This window comes from Loxodonta africana, chromosome 4 (genome assembly GCF_030014295.1).
Source record: "Loxodonta africana isolate mLoxAfr1 chromosome 4, mLoxAfr1.hap2, whole genome shotgun sequence".
Taxonomy (NCBI): domain Eukaryota; kingdom Metazoa; phylum Chordata; class Mammalia; order Proboscidea; family Elephantidae; genus Loxodonta; species Loxodonta africana.
The window spans coordinates 54,114,211-54,134,975 of record NC_087345.1 but is presented as its reverse complement, the minus strand read 5'-3'; the positions used below and the strand labels follow the sequence as shown (position 1 = coordinate 54,134,975).

Genomic DNA, 20,765 nt, shown 5'->3' with positions numbered 1-20,765 from the left:
CAACACCACGTTTGAAATGCATCAATTTGTCTTTTTTCTTTCTTCTTCATTATCCAACTGTCACATGCATTTGAGGCAATTGAAAAGACCATACTTGGGTCAGGTGTGCCTGAGTCATCAAAGTGACATCTTTGCTTTTTAAAACTTCAAGGAGGTCTTTTGCAACAGATTTGCCCAATGCAATGCATTATTTGATTTCTTGACTGCTGTTTTCATGGATGGAGCCCTGGTGGTGCAGTGTTTAAGAGCTTGGCTGCTAACCAAAAGGTCAGCAGTTCGAATCTACCAGCCACTCCTGGGAAACCCTATCAAGTAATTCTACTCTGTCCTATAGGGTCCTTCTGAGTTGGAATCGGTCTTTTTTTTTTTGTTGTTGTTGTTATTGTTTGGCTTTCATTGATGTTGATTTGATTCAGGTAGATTGAAATCCTTCACAACTTCAATTTCTTCATTTATCATAGTGTTGTTTATTGGTCCAGTTGTGAAGATTTTCATTTGGTTCATGTTGAGGTATAATCCATATTGACAGCTGTAATCTTTGATCTTCACTAGTAAGTGTGTCAAATAGTGGAGCAAATTAATTTGTACAGATATTCTATGATGTGAGTATATTCATTCTTATACCCAAATTATGTATTCAAAATTCAGGAAAACAAAATTCCTGTTGCCAAATATGTGCCTAACCTAAAAAAAACCTAAAAATATCATTAGTTAGTGTAATAAAATCTGTAAAATACTTAAGCCATTCTGGGAAATTTTAAAAGTCCTTTGAGTCATATCTCATTTTTGATCCTGGATCAGTTCCAAAAGTGTAATTCTTGCTATTTCATGACACACTTAGATATCAAATTATAAATTTAAATTCCTTTTAAATGTATTTTCTTTTGTAAAAAATGAATTTGGGTTACTCTGCATAATTCTCTTTGACCTCACTGGGGCTCTGATACCTTTCATTAAGCAGACTCCAGGCAGCCACTCTTTTCTTCATCCTAGCTCCGGCTAAAGCCAGCTGTTCTTCAAGCAGCATTTTTATTAACTTATTTAGGAACCGGGGCATATCTTATTACACTATTTTCCATTCCTGTCCTATGCAGCTGTAGCCGATACTTTCCGTAACAGCCTTTACATATCAACCTCCTCCCCAACCTCACCCCATTTTTTTGGTTCTCTTTTCCTTCCCTCTTTAAGTAAATTAAGAGTGTGTGTGTGTGTGTGTGTGTGTGTGTGTGTGTATCTATGCAAAAGCCCTCTTCTTTCATTTTGGTAAACCATATTGCTTGAAAGCTTCGTGAAAATGCTTGTTGCTTATATAAGGTTATAAGCTTCATACAAAAACATTTACTTATGGTGCAAAAATTCTGAAATGTGGAATGTGAGTTTTATTGATAGCAAAATCTTTATGTAATATTACATTGATTTAGACTCAATTTAAGGTGAATGCAACAGGAATATGAGAAAAAGATTTGAGAAGAGAGAGGCTTCTGTAAATTATTGTCAACCTCATCTTTGTGAATTCCAAATATTACAAGTTTCGTGGTTGATAAACATGCAACTTTTGGGAAGGAAGCTATATATATTAAAATATATATACATGCATCAATAAAAGATATGCATAAGTACCAGACACTATAAGAATAAACAATTTCAAAATTCAAATAAAGAAGTTACATATCTTTGTATATTAATCAGCTATCATTGTAATTTGATTTTTTTTTTTACCACCATTGCATTGAAACCGTGAATAAATCACCCATTAGTTCTGTGCTGAATATCTTATTAGGAAGAATTATTACTTTAAAAACAATTTGAGAGTTAGAAAGTTAATAAATACTCTTCCATATGGATCACGATAATGAAATCAGTGCCAATTAATGGGTGTGTTAGAAACAGTAGCCCAATTTTCTAATTCAATTGCATTATTTTAGATAAGGTTTTTGAAAAACCAAGAACATATTTAAAATTTTTTTTTACGTGATTAATGCAGACCAAACCCATTGCTGGTTCCAACTCGTAGCAACTCTATGGCAACTCTGTAGAAACAGAGTAGAACTGCCCAATGCAGACCAAACCCATTGCTGGTTCCAACTCGTAGCAACTCTATAGCAACTCTGTAGAAACAGAGTAGAACTGCCCCATAGGGTTTCCAAGGTTGTGATTAAAAGCTCGGCTGCTAACCAGAAGGTCAGCTGTTCGAATCCACCAGCTGCTCCTTGGAAACCCTGTGGAGCACTTCTACTCTGTCCTATAGGGTCACTATGAGTCGGAATTGACTCGGTGGCAATGGGTTTAGTTTGTTTGTTTTCTTTTTAAATCTTTACAGAAGCCAACTATCACATCTTTCTCTCGTGGAGTGGCCGGTGGGTTCAAATAGCTGATCTTTTGGTTAACAGCTGAGTGCTTAACCACCGCACCACCAGGACCCCTTTAAATGAAATTACATTAATGATATTTGTTATATATGAGAATAACATTTTTAAAGTTCAAACTTGAAATTTAAAACTAACTTTGGGTTTAGGATGCTATTGTAGAGAAATGGTTGAACATACAGAACATGCTTACTAAAAGCTGGATAGGGTGCAATTCCCAAAATATTACAGATTCAGCAGTTACGAAGAGATTGTTGGAAGCAGTGGCTGATATCCTTGGGCTGGTCTATAAGGCTTCCTTTCTAGGATGGATAAATGAAAGATACAATAAAATTTATAATCTAGTCATGACTTTTTTTTGACAAAAGTCTAGCATTATAAAATACCAAGTAGAAAGTAGTAGTGTCTGGAATTTTAATTCCTTTATACATATATTATTTGTGACTCATTTTAAATATTATTGCTACATTTCCTATACAAAAGCTTTTTTAAAAAAATTATTTTCTTATCCGAAATTTACATACAGTGAAATACATAGAATTTAAGTGCACAATTGAGTTTTGGCGAATATATTCACCCATATACCACCACTCAATCAACATATGTTACATTTCCATCCTACACAGAAAGTTTCCTTGTGCCCCGCCCCCACTCCCCAGTCCACCATTGTCCTGATTTCAGCTAATTTAGTTTTAGTTGTTCTTAAGTTATATTGTACTCTTTTGTGTCTGGCTTATTTCTTCAGTGTAATTGTGAAATTCATGCTGTTGCAGGTTTCAGTTCTTTGTTCTTTATTGTTGAGTTGTTTTCTTATTGATACACATTGGAGCCCTGGTGGCACAGTGATTAAGAGTTCAACTGCTAACCAAAAGGATCAAATCCACCAGGTACCCCTGGGAAACCCTATGGGGGAGTTCTACTCTGTCCTGTGAGTCAGAATCGACTCGACGGCAATGGGTTGAGTATAAATATGGTGTATAAATGTAAATGGATGTATACATACACATGTATGTGGTGTATGTGTATATGGGTATGCACATGGATGCACATACACCATATATATTACATATATCATGGTTTTTTCTATAAAAAGTCTTACTTTATAAAATATTAGAAAGTACACACACACACACACACACACACACACACACAGGCTTAGTCATCTAGTGCTGCCATAACAGAAATACCACAAGCGAATGGCTTTAACAAAGAGAAATTTATTTTCTCACAGTCTAGTAGGTTGTAAGTTCAAATTCAAGGTGTCAGTTCCAGGGGAAGGCTTTCTCTCTGTTGGCTCTGGAGGAAGGTCCTTGTCCTCAATCTTCCCCTGGTCCAGGAGCTTCTCAGGCACAGGGACCCCGTGTCCAAATGATGTGCTCTGCTCCCGGTGCAGCTTTCTTGGTGGTGTGAGCTCCCCACTCTCTGCTTGCTTTCCTTTCCTTTTATCTCTTGAGAGATAAAAGGTGGTACAGGCCACACACCAGGGGAACTCCTTTTACCTTGGATCAGGGAGGTGTTACAGTCCCACCCTAATCCTCTCAACATAAAATTGCAATCACAAAATGGAGGACAACCACACAATACTGGGAATCATGGCCTAACCAAGATATATAGATATCTCATTTTTGTGTCTGTTTTCTTTTGATGGACATTTGGACAGTTCCAGAATAAATGTGCAGTAGATATCCTTGTACAAATCTTTTTCATGGAATTGCTGGGTCATAGGCTAGGTGCGTGTTTAAATGTTCAAAAACATGACAGTTTTCTTAAGTGGTTTTACTATTTTAAATACACATACGCCGGCAAAATATAAGAGTTCTAATTCTCATTCTCACCAGTATTTGGTGTTATCACTCTTTTTAGCCATTCTAGTTGGTGTAAAAGAGTATCACATTGTGATTTTAATTTGCATTTCCCTGATGACTAATGATCTTGCACACTTTTGTGTGCTTATTGGCCATTCAGATACAGTCAGTCCTTGCTTTACATGATAATGTGAGACCATAAAAATGACCATACAGGCTAAATTTGTGCTAGGCAATCTTAATAATCAATGGGAAAATTTATAATTGCTCCAAGATCTTTAAATTTTTTTGTCATAACATGAAAAACCCTTTACTTTTTGTTATAAATATATAAAACAAACAAACAAAAAAACCCATTGCTGTCAAGTTAATTCCAACTCATAGCAACTCTATAGGAAAGAGTAGAACTGCCCCATAGGGTTTCCAAGGAGCAGCTGGTGGATACGAACTGGCGACCTTTAGGTTAGCAGCCATAGCTCTTAACCGCTGTACGACCAGGGCTCCATAAGTATATAGGAAAATGAAAATATTTATTTAGTACACTGTAATTACATTAAAAACATTAAGAATTATAGTTTTACTATTACTTTTTAAAACTCACCAAGAGTGGTTGCTTTCTTTTTCTTATTATTTGGCTTATGATAGAGTGAGCACCTTTTCTACGCCTTGACAAATTGTTATAAACCTTTCAAAGTTTGGATCAGCTTCTAACGTATTATCCTTTGCATTTTCAATGTTGTGAGACATTTCTGAGCATTCTTTAACGTGAAGTTCTTTTGCTGTGTGTTATTACATTTGAGACATCTTCTTTCTTTTCATCACACTGCTTTTCTCATTAATGTGCTTAAGTTTGTCTTCAGTAAGTCTCTCTGGCTGCATATCTGGAATCTCTTGATTGGCAGCAGTATCAACATTCTTATGATCAGCTATCTGTTCTTTAAGTATTCGTTTATGTTCAGTTCAAAGTTCACTTCCAGCATTATCACTTTCATACTTTGCTGCCCTTTCGTCTTTGTTGGCCAATACGTCATGTAAATTTATCACTGGGCGACAAGGAGGCAACAGCACTACACACTTTTCTGCCTGTGCATGAACTGAAAAGAGATGTGTAGTGACCAGTCAGTGACAGACTATGAAAAGGATGACCTTATAGATATTGACCATGATTTGCATCTGTTATGTATGTAATGATTTTGTGGACTGAGGAGCTAGCAGTGAAGTTATTACTTTATGTAATTAGTCACAGTTAGTGGTAACAGTATGAATCCTGTTTTGGGGGATTGGTGTTATTTAATTAAATGATGATATAAAAAAAAAATTTTTTTTTTTTAGTTTTTTAGTGTTGCTGTAACAGAAATATAGCAAGTGAGTGGCTTTAACAAACGGAAATCTATTTTCTCACAGTTTAGGAGATTAGCTATAAATTTTATAATTTAACTTTTACATTTATAGCTATGATTTATCCTGAATTATTTGTGTGTAGTGTGAGGTATCATTTGAGGTTCATTTTTCCCCCATATATTTATAAATTTTTCTGTAACTATTTGTTGAAAGACTTTTCTTTCCCTTTTAATTTGCTGTGATAGTTTTTTAAAAAAATCAGTTGACCCTATTTATTTGAATGTATTTCTGGATTTTATTCTTTTGTTTTATTTGTGTAGCTTTACACTGATGTCACACTGTATAAATTGTTGTCGTTAGGTGCCATTGAGTTGGTTCCGACTCATAGCGACCCTATGGACAACAGAACAAAACACTGCCCAGTCCTGCATCATCCTCACAATCATTTTTATGCTTGAGCCCATTGTTGCAGCCACCATATAGATTACCATAGCTTTATAATAAGTCTTAAAATCAGATAGTGTAAGTCTTATGAATGTGTTCTTTTTTGAGATCGTTTTAAGTATTTTTGGTTCTTTGGATTTCCATATAAATTTTAAAATTAGAATCATCTTATCAAATTTTACATAAAATCTGCAAAACTGGGATTGCATCGAATCTATGCATGACTTTGCGGATAATGGGCCTCTTAATATTGTGATACGTGAACGTGGTATAGTTTTACAGTTATTAAAGTCTTTTTAATATCTTTTAGAAATTATAGTTTTTAGCAAATGAGTTTTGATGTTTCTTGTTACAATTATTCTTAAGTATTAAATGTTTTTATGTTATTCCAAGATGAATTATTTTAATTTTAGTTACCAATTGTTTGATGCAGAATATAGAAATACAATTGATAGTGTACATTTATCCTATGAATATCCTAAATTCACTTATTAGTTTTAGAAGGCTTTTCTATATTTTCCTTAGACTTTTCTACATTAAAGAAAAATTAGGTCATCTGCAAATAAAGGTGTTTTTACCTTTTCTTTCTAAACTCTATGACTTTTCTTTTTTTCTTGGCTTATTGCACTGACTAGACACCTCAGTACAATGCTAAATAGAAGTCATAGTCTGTCACTGACTGGTCACTACACATCTCTTTTCAGTTCATGTACAGGCAGCAAAGTGTGTAGTGCTGTGGCCTCCTTGTCGCCCAGTGATAAATTCACACGACATATTGGCCAACAAAGACGAAAGTGCAGCAAAGTATGAAAGTGATAATGCTGGAAGTGAACTTTGAACTGAACATAAACGAATACTTAAAGAACAAATAGCTGATCATAAGAATGTTGATACTGCTGCCCTTCAACAGACTGCAGATATGCAGCCATGGAGGAACCATGCATTCCTTCACAATTTTTTATGATGTTTCTTGTAGGCATTCTGTAGATGCCTTTTATCAAATTGAGGAAGAGTCCTTCTATTTCCAGTTTTCTGTGACTGCTATGAATTGGTGTTGAATTTTCTCACATGATCTTTTGATTTTATTGAGATAATCACATGCCTTTATGTCTTTTTCTCTTTAATTCTGATAATGTGTTAAGTTAGGTGATTTACTTTCGGACGTTAAAACAAATTTACATTCCTGAGATAGACCACAGTTGACCGGATGCGTTATCCTTTTACATGTGGCTGGGTTTGTTTGGCTAAGATTTTGCTTAGGATTTTTTTTTTTTAGTCTATGTTCAAGATAGGTATTGTGTGTAATTTTCTTTTATTATAATATCTTTCTTATGTTTTTATACCAAGGTTATGCTGTCAAATAAACTAGTTGGAAAGCATTCTTTCCTCCTTTATTTTCAAAATATTATTATTATTTAATCTAAAATGTTTGGTAGAATTCACTGAAGTTTTCTATTGTGGTAGTTTGTTAAAAATCATTTATTTATTTATTTTACATTCACTTCTTTGATATAGGATTATTCATGTTTTCTGTATCATTTTGTGCAAGTTATGTTTATAAGGAATTTGACCATTTCATCTAAGCTGTCAAATTTATTGATTTAAGGTTATTTGGTATCTGTAGTGATATTCTTGTTTTCATTCATGCTATGGATAATTTTTGCTTTCTCTCTTTTTTATTCATCAGATGTTCATAAAATTTATTAATTTTTCTAAAGAACCAATGTCATGGATTGAACTATGTCCGTCCGCCAAAAAAAGAAGTGTTTATCAACTTGGTTAGGCCATGATCCCCAGTATTCTGTGGTCGTAATTTTATGTTAAAGAGGATTAGGGTAGGATTGTAACACCCTTACCAGGTCAAATCCATGATCCAGCATGAAAGGACTTCCCTGGGGTGTGGTCTATACCACCTTTTAGCTTTCAAGAGATAAAAAGAGAAGGGAAGCAAGCAGAGAGGGGGGGACCTCATACAACCAAGAAAGAAGCACCAGGAGCAGAGTGGTATTTTGGACCTGAGGTTCCTGCACTAGATGCTCCCAGACCAAGGGAAGACTGATGACAAGGACCTTCCTCTAGACCCAACAGAAAAAGAAAGCCTTCCCCTGGAGCCGGCACCCTGAATTTGGACTTCTAGCCTACTGGACTGTGAGAGAATAAATTTTTCTTTGTTAAAGCACCCACTTGTGGTATTTCTGTTATAGCAGTACTAGATGACCAAGGCAACGAACTTTTGAATTTATCGATTTTCTCTATTGTTTGTCTATTTTACATTTCATTAATTTCTCTCTTTTATAGTTCCTCCTTTATAAATATTTTGGGTTAAATGTACTCTTTTTTATGTTTTTTTTAAGTTAAAAATATAGATCATGATTGTCTCAGTTATCTAATGCTGCTATAACATAAATACCACAAGTGGATGTCTTTAATGAACAGAAATTTACTTTCCCACAGTTAGGAGGCTAGAAGTCTGAATTCAGGGCGCCAGCTCTAGGGAAAGGCTTTTTCTGTCAGCTCTGGCGGGAAGATCTTGGTTCCTTGGTGATGTTCATGTGCAGTGGCATCTGTCTTTCCCCTTCTCTGCTTCTCAGGCTTGCTTGTTTAATCTCTTTAATATCTCAAAAGAGATTGACTTAAAATATACCCTACACTAATACTGCCATTAACATAACAAAACTACAGGTATGGCCACAAGTATAGCTATAAAGAAAAAGAAAAAAGCCAAATCCGTTGCCATCAAGTCAGTTCTGACTCATGGTGACCGTATAGGCATAAAAAAAAGAAAAGAATTTACAACACACATTTTTGGAGACATAACTCAATCCACAACAATGATTTTAAAGCTTGTCTCTTTTTAAAGATAGCCATTTATAGATATAAATTTCCTTCTAAGTAATTCTTTAGCTATATATCACACATTATAATTTTATTTTCAGATTCAAATATTTTCTAATTTCTCTTGAGTTCTCGTCTTTGAGCCATGATCATTTCATATGTTAAACTTACAAACATTTTAGGCTTTTGTAGAAATCCTTACATCATAGATTTTTAGTTTAATTCCATTGTTGTCAGAGACTATTTCTGTAACATTTAATATTTTTAAATTTAGACTTTAAATAAAGGCTTGTTCTATGCTCAAGATAGGATTTATCTTGTTGAGTGTTCATGTGCACATGAAAAAAATGTCTATTTTTCAGTTATTCGCTAGAGTGTCCTTTATATTAGTTCAGTGATATTGATAGATTTCTCACGTCTTCTATATTCTTACCCTTTTTAGCTTGATTATTCTCAGTTATTGAGAAGGAAATATTAAAATATCCAATTATGATTGTGGCTTTTTCCATCTCTTCTTTTAGTTCTGCCAGTTTTTGCTTCATGTACTTTAAAGCGTTTTTATTAAATGCATACATATTTACAAATGTTACATCTTTCTGACTAATTGGCCCTTTAGCCATCATAAACTCTCCCTCTTTATCTTTGGGAATATTCCTTGTTTTAAAGCCTACTGTGTTTGATATTAATATAGCCACACATTTCGTTTGTTTACCCTTTGTATAGTATGTCTTTTTCTATCCTTACTTCCAAATTATTTGTATCATCATATTTAAAATTTGTCTCTGGTAGATAGTAAAGCATGTCTCTTTTGAATACCATAAAAGTGGATTTTTCTTTTTTATCCTGTCTGATGACCTTTGCTTTTAAAATGAAGTATTTAATCTATTTAGATTTAAAGTTACTATTAATAGTTGAAATTAGACCTACTTTTTGCTGTTTGCTTCCTATTTGTCCTACTTTTTTTTTTTTTTTTTTAGTTCCTCTTTTATTGGGACTTATTTTAATATCTTTAGCATCCTATTTTAATCCCTCTGTTGGCTTATTATCTATACTTCCTGGTATTATTATTTTTATAGTGGTTTCTCAAGAGATTACAAGGATTTCTTTTCTTATCTACTTATATTGTACAACTTCACATAAAATATACAAAACTTAGAGAAGTATAATACTATCCATGTTTTGTGCCATTCTTGTCATATATTTTTCATCCATATACTTTAAATATTCTGTATCTGTGTAGGTTGTAAACCCCACAAAATTTATTTTATTATTTTTATTATAGCACCAGTAGATATTTAGATAAACTTGCCTTTCTGCTGTTCTTCATTTGTCTCTGTAGTTCCAAGTTGCATCTGAAGTTATTTCCCTTTAGGCTGAAGGATTTCCTTTAGTATCTATTGTAGTGCATGTACGCTGGCAAAAAATTATCTCGGGTTTTATTTATATGAAAAATATATTTTTCTTTGACTTTCAAAGAATATTTTTTCTGGAAATAGAATTTTGGGTGGGCAATTTTTTGTTTTTTTTCTCACTTTAAAGTTGTCATTTCTTTGTCTTCTAGTATGCATTGTTTCTGATGAGAAGTCAGCTACCATTTGTATTATTCTTGTGTGTTAAATGTATTATTTTCTCTGGCACTTCTCAAGATTTATTTATTTTTGAATCTTTTAAGTAGTTTGACAATGATGTGGCTAGTGTGGTTTTTCTTACATTTATTTTGCTCTGGACTCAATGAGCTTTTTGTATTTCTAAATTGATATTTTCCCAAATTTTGAGAAAAATTTGCCCATTATTTTTTTCAAATATTTTTCTGCCCTCTTTCTTCATTTTAACCTTATGGTACAGCAATTACATACCATTTGGTATTATCCATTAAGTGATTGAAGCTCTATGTACTTGTTTTCACTCTTTTATTTTCCCCCTTTGTTCTTCATCTGGAGAAGTTCAATTGCTCTAGTGTCAAGTTTACTGACACTTTATTCTGCCATTTTTATTCTGGTGTTTGTTAAGCAGGTCCAGTGATTTTTTCATTTCAGACATTATACCTCTAAATTCTAGAATCTTCATTTAATTCTATTTCATTATTGCCATTTCTGCACTGAGTCATTTTCCTTCTAATTATGGTCATCTTTTTTATTAAGTAAAATAAAATATTTACAATAGTTCTTTAAAAGTTCTTTTCTGCTAATTCTTACAGTTGAGTTATCCTGTGACCTGTTTCTATAAATCGCTTATTTCTCTTGACTGAGTCACGTTTCCCTGTGACAATTAATTTTTCCTATCTTCCTAACAAATTTTAAATTTATACTAGACATTGTTGATAATTTTTTGCAGAAATTCTGGGTTTTGTTATCTTCCTTGGAAGAATGTTGATTTTTATTCTGATAGGCCAAAATTATTGACTGATCACCTTTGTGGAGATGTGATTTAGTGCTTTGTTTTGGTTTCACCCTTAGCTCTAGAGTGAAAACTTTAATCCTAGGACATAGAGTAAAGTAAAGGTATAGCCCTTCTGGGTTTCAATGCGAAGGCTGAGCTGTTCACCAAGTCCTTAATTTTGTGAGTTTCAGACTCTATACTCTGTCTCCACTGCAGTGGGCAGGAGCTACAATTTTTACTCAGTTTTTCAGCAATTGCTTTTTGCTGTGCTCCTTGGACTCTCCTTCATGCACGATTAAAAAATTAGCCAAAAGCTTCAGGGAAGTTTATGCCCAGAATTTGGATTTATCCCACTCTGAAGCTCCTTCCTTTTCTAGCTACTCTGGCAACCCCATATTCCATTCTCTGACACCTCAAATCAATAGCTGTTTGTTTCCCTTCCTCCCTCCCTCAGAATTCTTACTTGTTATCTGCAGGAGTGTTGGTCTGATATAAGCTATTCTGTTATTACCAGACCAGAATCCTTCAAACTTATTAAATTTGGGGATAGAATATTTTGGTATTAAATTTTTGGTGGTTTCTGCAAAATTAGTTTTGCAACTAAATTGTGAAACTCAGCTACCTTTGTGATTTTGGTAAAATACTGCTCACACCAAGCACTTTGGTGTATGTTAGCCTTACAGAATATTTGGTGATGGGGGGTCCCTGGGTGGTGCAAATGGTTAAAGCATTCAACTACTAACTGAAAGGTTGGCATTTAAGTTAACCCAGAGATGCCTCGGAAGAAAGGCCTGATAATCTACTTCTGAAAAATCAAACATTGAAAACCCTATGGAGCAAAATTCTATTCTAACACACATGAGGTGTCCATGAGTTGGAATCAACTCAATGGTGACTGATTACTTGTTAACATAGGAGAAAGGTTTACATTCCAAACATACACATGACTTTATATTGAACTCTAGACACTTTTGTTTTTAAAAATCTTTTAGCAATCTGGCTTTTTTTTATTGGTTGCTTTACTCCTCAGAGTACCCAAATTCACACCATGCTTTGATCCTTTCTCTATTGATTGTTTCTCCTTCCATCTCTGCTTTTAGTCTCTCTTTCTCTTATTGAATCCTTGAAAAATACGAATTAGACTTTACTTCTTATACTTATCTTCCCAAACTTTGAATCCAGGACTCCTTTTTTATATTTTGAAGATGTGCTGTATAGTGACAGACCTTAGAAGAGAGTAATGGTTTTAAGTGGCATTTAAGTACAATAAACATTGAAATCCATGCACTGGTTAATTTGTCAAATTTTCCCTTGTATTAATAATTAGAGATTAATTATTGATATAAGTGAATAAATGAACAAATTATTATATTCAACAAATATTTATTAAGTATCTACATGTTCCAGACATTGACAGGCATGAGTTTCTTTTTTCTATTCTACTTCATTGTCCATTAACTATTGACTTGACCAGAGACTCAGTTCTTCATCATCTGCTGTTCAGATGCTATAAGCACTCCCCTCAAATGTTCATTTGCTCTCATGGTTTCAGTTGCAATGTATATATATAGATATCTCTCACATTGGTTTTACCTGACCTCTTATGCCAAACTAAGTTTTTCCTTTCAAGACATCTCTATTCATCCATCCAAATAAGATATGAAGCTAACATTTATTTATTATATACATCATCCAGTCAATCCCCTCAAATCAGTTTGTCTTTCCAGTTTCTTCATCACTGTCAAGATTCAATTTAGTCTCCAGCTGTCGTAGCATGGTCTTAACAGACAATTAACTCTACTATGTAATTACTCTCCCAAGAACTGTTTGAGATAAACAGTTTCAAATAAAAATTATCATTTTTTGATAGATATTATGAATTGACTTGCTATATAAAGCTATCAAACTAATGACTATAAAGTCGATTCACTTCGTCTCCAAATAGAACACTCTCTCTAACCAATTTTCCTTCTAGTGTTCTCCAGAACTCTTTTTTCAGAATAAGTTATATTAAATACTTTTATAAATAAATTATACTGTCAATATTTCATTCAAAGGCTAAAATTCTTATGGCTATAGTCCATAGAACTTTGGAACCCCAGTTGTGAATCTGCTTATGCATTGGAATAGACAAAAAATATTTAGGAAACGTTAGCCCTTCTTATGGATACTCTAGCTTTGTGTGTGTGTGTGTGTGTAAATGGAATAAGCTTTTATCATAAGATGACTTAATATTGCACACTAATGACAGCGTGTCAATTCATATTCCCAGCTTTCTAGTACCACTTAAAAAGAATCTGTGTAGCATATTTTGATAAATGCTATTTTGTTGTTGTTGGGTTGTTTTTAGGTGCCATCGAGATGGTTCCTACTCATTGTGACACTATGAACAACTGAAGGAAACAATGCCTGGCCCTGCGCCATCCTTACAATCGTTGTTATGCTTGAGCCCATTGTTGCAGCCACTGTGTCAATCCACCGCCATTACGGGTTTTCCTCTTTTCCCCTGACCCTGTGCTTTACCAAGCATGATATCCTTCCCCATGGACTGATCCCTCCTGACAACATGTCCAAAGTATGTAAGATGCAGTCTCGCCATCCTTGCTTCTAAGGAACATTCTGGTTGTACTTCTTCCAAGACAGATTTGTTCATTCTTTTGGTAGTCCATGCTATATTCAATATTCTTTGCCAACACCACAATTTAAAGGTGTCAATTCCCCATTGGTCTTCCTTATTCATAGCTCAGCTTTCACATGCATATGATGCAGTTGAAAACACCATGGCTTCGGTCAGGCACAGCTTAGTCTTCAAGGTGACATCTTTCCTTCTCAACACTTCAAAGTGGTCCTTTGCAGCAGATTTGCCCAATGCAATGCGTCTTTTGATTTCTTGACCGCTGCTTCCATGAGTATTGATTGTGGATCCAAGTAAAATGAAATCCTTGATAACTTCGATCTCTTCACCATTTATCATGATGTTGTTTATTGGTCCAGTTGTGAGGATTTTTGTTTTCTTTATGTTGAAGTGCAATCCATACTGAAGGCTGTGGTCTTTGATCTTCATCAGTAAATGTTTCAAGTCCTCTTCACTTCCAGCAAGCAAGGATGTGTCATCTGCATAATGCAGGTTCTTCTTCATGTAGTCCAGCTTCTCAGATTAATTTGCTCAGCATACAGATTGAATAGGTATGGTGAAAGAATACAACCCTGACACACACCCTTCCTGACTTTAAACCACCCAGTTTCCCTTTGTTCTGTCAGAACAACTGCCTCTTGATCTATGTAAAGGTTCCTCTTGAGCACAATTAAGTTTTCTGGAATTCCCATTCTTCATAATGTTATCCATAATTTGTTATGATCTGAACAGTCAAATGCCCTTGAATAGTCAATAAAACGCAGGTAAACATCCTTCTGGTATTCTCTGCTTTCCGCCAGGACCCATCTGACACCAGCAAGGATATCCCTGGTTCCACGTCCTCTTCTAAAACCAGACTGAATTTCTGGCAGCTCCCTGTTGATATACTGCTGCAGCTGCTTTTGAGTGATCTTCAGCAAAATTTTACTTGCTTGTGATAGTAATGATATTGTTTGGTAATTTCCACATTCAGTTAGATCATCTTTCTTGGGAATAGGCATAAATATGGATCTCTTCCAGTCAGTTGGCCAGGAAGCTGTCTTCCATATTTCTTGGCATAGATGACTGAGCATCTCCAGCACTGCATCCATTTGTTGAAACATCTTAATTGATACTGATATTCCATCAATTTTGGAGCCTTGTTTTTTGCCAGTGCCTTCAGTGCAACTTGGACTTCTTCCTTTGGTACTATCAGTTCCTGATCATATGTTACTTCTTGAAATGGCTGAACATTGACTAATTCTAACTGGTTTCTATAAAAGTTACCTTCTCATAACGACAGGCTATATGGAGGCTCAGTCTTTTCCTTAAGTTTCCTTTACTATGCCAGTTGTTCTCATCTTACAGAAACCATCAAAACTTCTCTCTCAGAATTTCAGTGCCTTTCAATAAAAACCCACCCGATATCCTACCCCCCCTTTTTTTTTTTATTTCTTACTGCTTCCTAGACTTTTTTTTTCCAGTAAAGTCTACTTTCCAGCCCTTAAACATTTTATTTTCACTTATATCTCTCTCTCCATACTCAGTCTACTTGGACATCTTCTCTTCCACATCTCTACTAAATTCTTAGTTGTTTCTTTAAATTACAGCCCCAGATTTTCTCCTTTCATTGAGCCTTTCCTGTTGCCATTACCTCTTTGTGGCTGTTCCTGTTAGCTAAATTATTTTTCATGTATATATAAAAAGAGCTTAAACCTTAAGACTTGTAACCTGCTCGAGCATTCAGCTTGAATGTTCAGTAATTGCCATTTATTGAATGCAAGTTAGTGAAAAATTTATATTTAGTATGCTGAAATTTGCTTTGCACTCAACTTTGCAGGAATTACAAATTTTTTATTGATTCATATTGTTAGTGTTAGAAATATGTATTTTTACTTGGGCATGCTAAGATTGTATTTATATTGGGTCTCTAAAAAGGTTGTAGATTATTAAAAATTTCTACAGACAAAATTGTTACTTGCTCTCGAGTCAATTCCAACTTATAAAATATTGTTAATATTAGGAACATTTGTACAATACTTTTGTATGCCTTATAGATATAAAATTTTCAACATCTATTTTGATTAAAACAGGGTACACCTGTGCTTGTAGGTAAAAACATTGTTATAAATAGAGAATTGATGAAATTTAGTCTTCCACATTAGTGTACTTAACCAGGTTAGTGAGAAGTTAACACAAAGTCCCACCAGGAGCCTATCATGGGGTCAGCATCTTGCACTCATTAATATTCAGGAGCTTACAAAATGATTACATTTTATACACATTTTTATCTTCTAGGTAAAAAAAAAAGTAGAATCTACTAAATAATCACTAAAGCTGGCATGCATTTAAACCTGTAACAAATCTTATTTTTATGGATCTACAGGCCTTCGTTTTAACCATGATGAAAGTATTTCACAGATAAGAATAATTTATGAATAAAAATGTAATTTACTGAATACCTTGGCGGTGAATGTTGATCGCTTCATCACAGTTCAGTCATGTTTAGAAAATCTAAGCAAGCTGCGTGATTACTCCAGGAAGCATGGAATGATGTGTTCAAATTAGTACCATCTGTGAATAGAAAGAGTTTGAGGTTTTTAGTCATTCTTAAAGAATGGAAATCCGATTCTCCATGCTAAAATGAGTGTAATCCTTTTTGTATCTGTAATTCAATAGGGCAGTCGCCTTGAAGTAGTCTAGTTCAATACACAGTTCATCAAAAGAGAAGATACTGGATAAAAATGAGGGTTACTGCTGGTCATTTCTGAGTGCCTCTGAGATAATCTTATAAAAAAAAATTGCCTACGAGTTTTACTCTGTTTGGCCTCAGATTAATTTCTAGTTCGTTTAATTGAAAAATATGGTTAGAGTTTGTACCACACAAAAATCAAAGGACTCCTTCAATGAACAGTAGTTTATTCACTCAGTCAGCAAACACTTTTTAAGTGCCCATATGTGCCAAACACGGTGTGTCTGTAGAAAGCCAATCATTTAGCCTGCCACATGGAAAGCAACCACAACGGTTGGTGCATTTCCTTTAGCTAGGTTAAAAATAACTCTTTCTTGGAGCTTGTTTCCTAGTTAAGTAAAAGCACTGCTCTATTTAGAAGTTTCTTTCTCTGTAAAACTTATTGGAAGAGTACTAGAAGCTGTGAATCAGTTTTAGTCTGCTGAACAAAAAATTTCAACAGACATATAATTCACATACCATAATGTTCACCCATTTGAAGTGTACAAGTCAATGCTTTTAGTATAATCACAGTACATGCAACTATTATCACAGTTAATTTTAGAACATTCTCACCACTTCAAAAAGAAGCCCCATACTCTTTGCCTATCGCTCCCTTGATCCCCACCCCCAGCCCTGAGTAACCGTTAATCTACCTTTTGTCTTTATACATTTCCCTTTTCTGGACATTTCTTATGAATGGATTTGTATAATATGTGGTCTTTTGTGACTGACTTTCACTGAGCATAATGTTTCCAAGATGCATCCATGTTGTAGCATGAACAAATACGTCATTCCTTTTTATGGCTGAATAATATTTCATTGCATAGATATACTACATTTTGTTCATTCGTCAGTTGATGCACATTTGTTTTTACCCTTTGGCTAGTGTGAATAATGCTGTTATAAGCTTTTTGTACAAGTTTTTGTGTGGAAATATGTTTTCATTTTTCTCGGGTACATACCTGGGAGTGGAATTGCTGAGTCCTATGGTAATTGTATGTTCAATGGATTGAGAAATGCCAGATTGTTTTTCAAAATGGCCGTACCATACAGTTCCACTGCCGAAAATTTTTACAAGTAAGGCCATATAACAGCAGGTGATATACACACAGCTCAGTCTGTATATTAATATCAGTGTTCTGGGATGTTATAAAAAGGGTTTAGTTGATTTTAAATATTTGCAAGATAAAATCAAAATCAACTAATTATATAAATTTTTAATTCATTCAGTAATCTTACTTGTTTGAATTTGTTTCATAAGTCAATATTTGCCACGTTTATAGTTTGCGTGAGTTTATCAAGACATTTAAATATAAAAAAAAGTCTTTCTTGGGAACTGAATATTAAAAACAGACTATATTTCAGGAATTATTTAGGATTATAAGAGCATGTAATTTTGTTTCATACCAGTAAAATTTTTGTTTATATATGAAGGCAATGTTACATTTATATAAGCCCCTTATGCTTAGAGTTGAAAGCAAGGCAGGGAATTTTTTAAAAAATCACAATTGTTTTGCCTTCTTTGAACCTGTTTTTCAAAAATGTGATGAAACCCATGTGAAATTGTACACTACAGGTAAGTAAGTAAATACAAGTAAACCCATTCATACCTTGCTCACTGGTGAATCCACCCCTGCTTGCATCTGATAGTTTATCTTCAGTGAAATCTCAAGTTGCTTGTTCACTTTGAGTTCAATATTTATGACATATTAAAATCTGCAAATATAAATTTGCATTTATTTCGTACATAGAACTTTTACAAAATATCTGGCAATTCCAATCATTTTTAATTTTTTCCTTTTAATTTTTAGTTCCCAGTGTTCCCACAAATATTGCTTTTTCTAATGTTCGGTCAACTAGTGCAACACTAACGTGGATAAGACCTGATACTATCCTTGGCTACTTCCAAAATTACAAGATTATTACTCAACTTCGTGCTCAAAAATGCAGAGAATGGCAATCTGAAGAATGTGTTGAATATCAAAAAATTCAGTACCTTTATGAAGCTGACGTAACTGAAGAGACAATATATGGATTAAAGAAATTTAGGTGGTATAGATTCCAAGTGGCTGCCAGTACCAATGCAGGCTATGGCAATGCTTCGAATTGGATTTCTACACAAACCTTGCCTGGCCGTAAGTAACGAATTTCGTTTTGTCCTGATATATATTTTTACTGATTTCTACTTATGCAATTGTGTATAAAATCAATGAACATACAAAATTACTGAGTTAGACCCAAACTAGCTCACACAATAACATCTTTATTTTTAATTTCATTGAAACCAGATGGAAAATACAATTTTAGTGTTACTAAGATTTTTTTTTCCCAAACTCTCAGAGTTATATCAAGGTCCTAGGTTCTTATCTTGCAACAAAGCACTGTAGGAAGCCTTTCTTGTGGTCTGTCATTAGGCCATACTGATTACCATTTAGTGCCCTTGCTTGGTCCATGCCCACATTCATTTTTCCTTCCTTTCTGGAAGCTCTGCTGCTTCTAAGCCAGGCTTTATGATCTTTTTAGTCACTTCAGGCTTTAACACACACACACACACACACACACTCACTCACTCACACTAATGCGTGCTTGTGTGATAACAAATCTGTCTCCGAGCAGCTTGTGCTTTTCACTTATACAAAATTCTGAGGCCAAGAAATACCAAGGGTCCAAATCCTAGCATGAGAAGAAGAGAAGAAAAAAATACAAAAAAACACAAAATAATCTTAAAATTACTCTGCCACTTACACATCTTTCAGGACATTTGTATTTAGGAAAATGCTCTTTAATTTTTTTTCCCCTGTTCCCAAAAAACGGAATCACTTAAAATATAGGTAAAGATTGCTCTTGGAACTTTAGCTTTATTTTTTAAAGCAAACTGGTTTCTCTGGTTACTTAGACAAGAGCATTAACTATAATTAGTAAGTAAATTTCTGTTACATATTACTTATCCTAGAGGACTGTCTACATAGAATAATAATGGTTTCCATGCAAAGCAAATCAATAGCAAAACAAATTCGTCAAGCCAGAGCCCTGAAGAATGGCTTTTCTCTCTTTGAAATGCCATACCTGGCCCAAGCCCCCCAGAGCAAATTTAAAGTGAGTATTCCATGTAAGCCATCCCAATACCAGTCCCATAAACTCTCCAAATATAGACCTATGTTACCATGCTATTTTGCAAATGCTATTGGCAATATTGTGATTTTATGGCCTGTTTTTTTTTTACAAATTTTTACCTAATGTTTCTCCCTAGAATACAAACTCTAGAAGATTCTTTTAAACATTTCATGATTTACACTTATCACTGTTGTTAGGTGCCTTTGGGTTGATTCCGACTCCTAGCAACCCTATGAACAACAGAATGAAACACTGGCCGGTCCTGCACCATCCTCACAGTCATTGTTGCAGCCACTGTGTCATCCATCTTGTTGAGGGCTTTAATCTTTTTCACTGATCCTCTACTTTACCAAGCATGATGTCCTTCACCAGAAACTGATCCCTCCTGATAACATGTTCAAATTATGTGAGATGAAGTCTTGGCATCCTCACTTCTAAAGAGAATTCTGGCTGTACTTCTTCCAAGACAGATCTGTTCATTCCCCTGAAGCCTGTGGAATATTCAGTCTTCTTTGCCAATACCATAATTCAAAGGGATCAACTCTTTTTCAGTTTTCCTTATTCATTATCCAGCTGTCGCATGCATATGAGGTGATTGAAAATACCATGGCTTGGGTCAGGTGCTCCTTAGTCCTCAAAGTGACTTCTTTGCTTTTTAACCTTTAAAGAGGTGTTTTTCAGCAGATATGCTCAATGCAATACGTCGTTTGATTCCTTGACTGCTGCTTCCATGGACATTGATTGCAGATCCAAGTAAAATGAAATCCTTGACAACTTCAGTCTTCTCTCGGTTTATCATGATGTTGCTTATTGGTCCAGTTGTTAGGATTTTTGTTTACTCGACGGCACTGGGTTTGGTTTTTGGTTTTAGTTTATGTTGAGGTATAATCCATAGTGAAGACTGTTGTCTTTGATCTTCATCAGCAAGTCCTCTTCGTTTTCAGCAAGCAAGGTCGTGCTATCTGCATAACACAGGTTGTTAATTAGTCTTTGTCCAGTCCTGATGCTTCATTCTCCTTCATATAGTCCAGTTTCTCGGATCCTTTGCTCAGCATACAGATTGAATAAGTATGGTGAATGGATTACAACCTTGATGCACACCTTTCCTGACTTTAAACCACACAGTATCCTCT

The 20,765-nt window shown here is 34.6% G+C and overlaps 1 protein-coding gene across 1 annotated transcript in view; it reads left to right on the top strand.

Moving 5' to 3' along the window:
- PTPRQ (protein tyrosine phosphatase receptor type Q) overlaps positions 1 to 20,765 on the top strand; it is a 253,770-nt gene that overhangs the window by 118,482 nt on the left and 114,523 nt on the right. Inside the window, 1 exon segment of the mRNA XM_003405222.4 lies at positions 18,330 to 18,653. Coding sequence (XP_003405270.2) covers positions 18,330 to 18,653 — 324 coding nt within the window.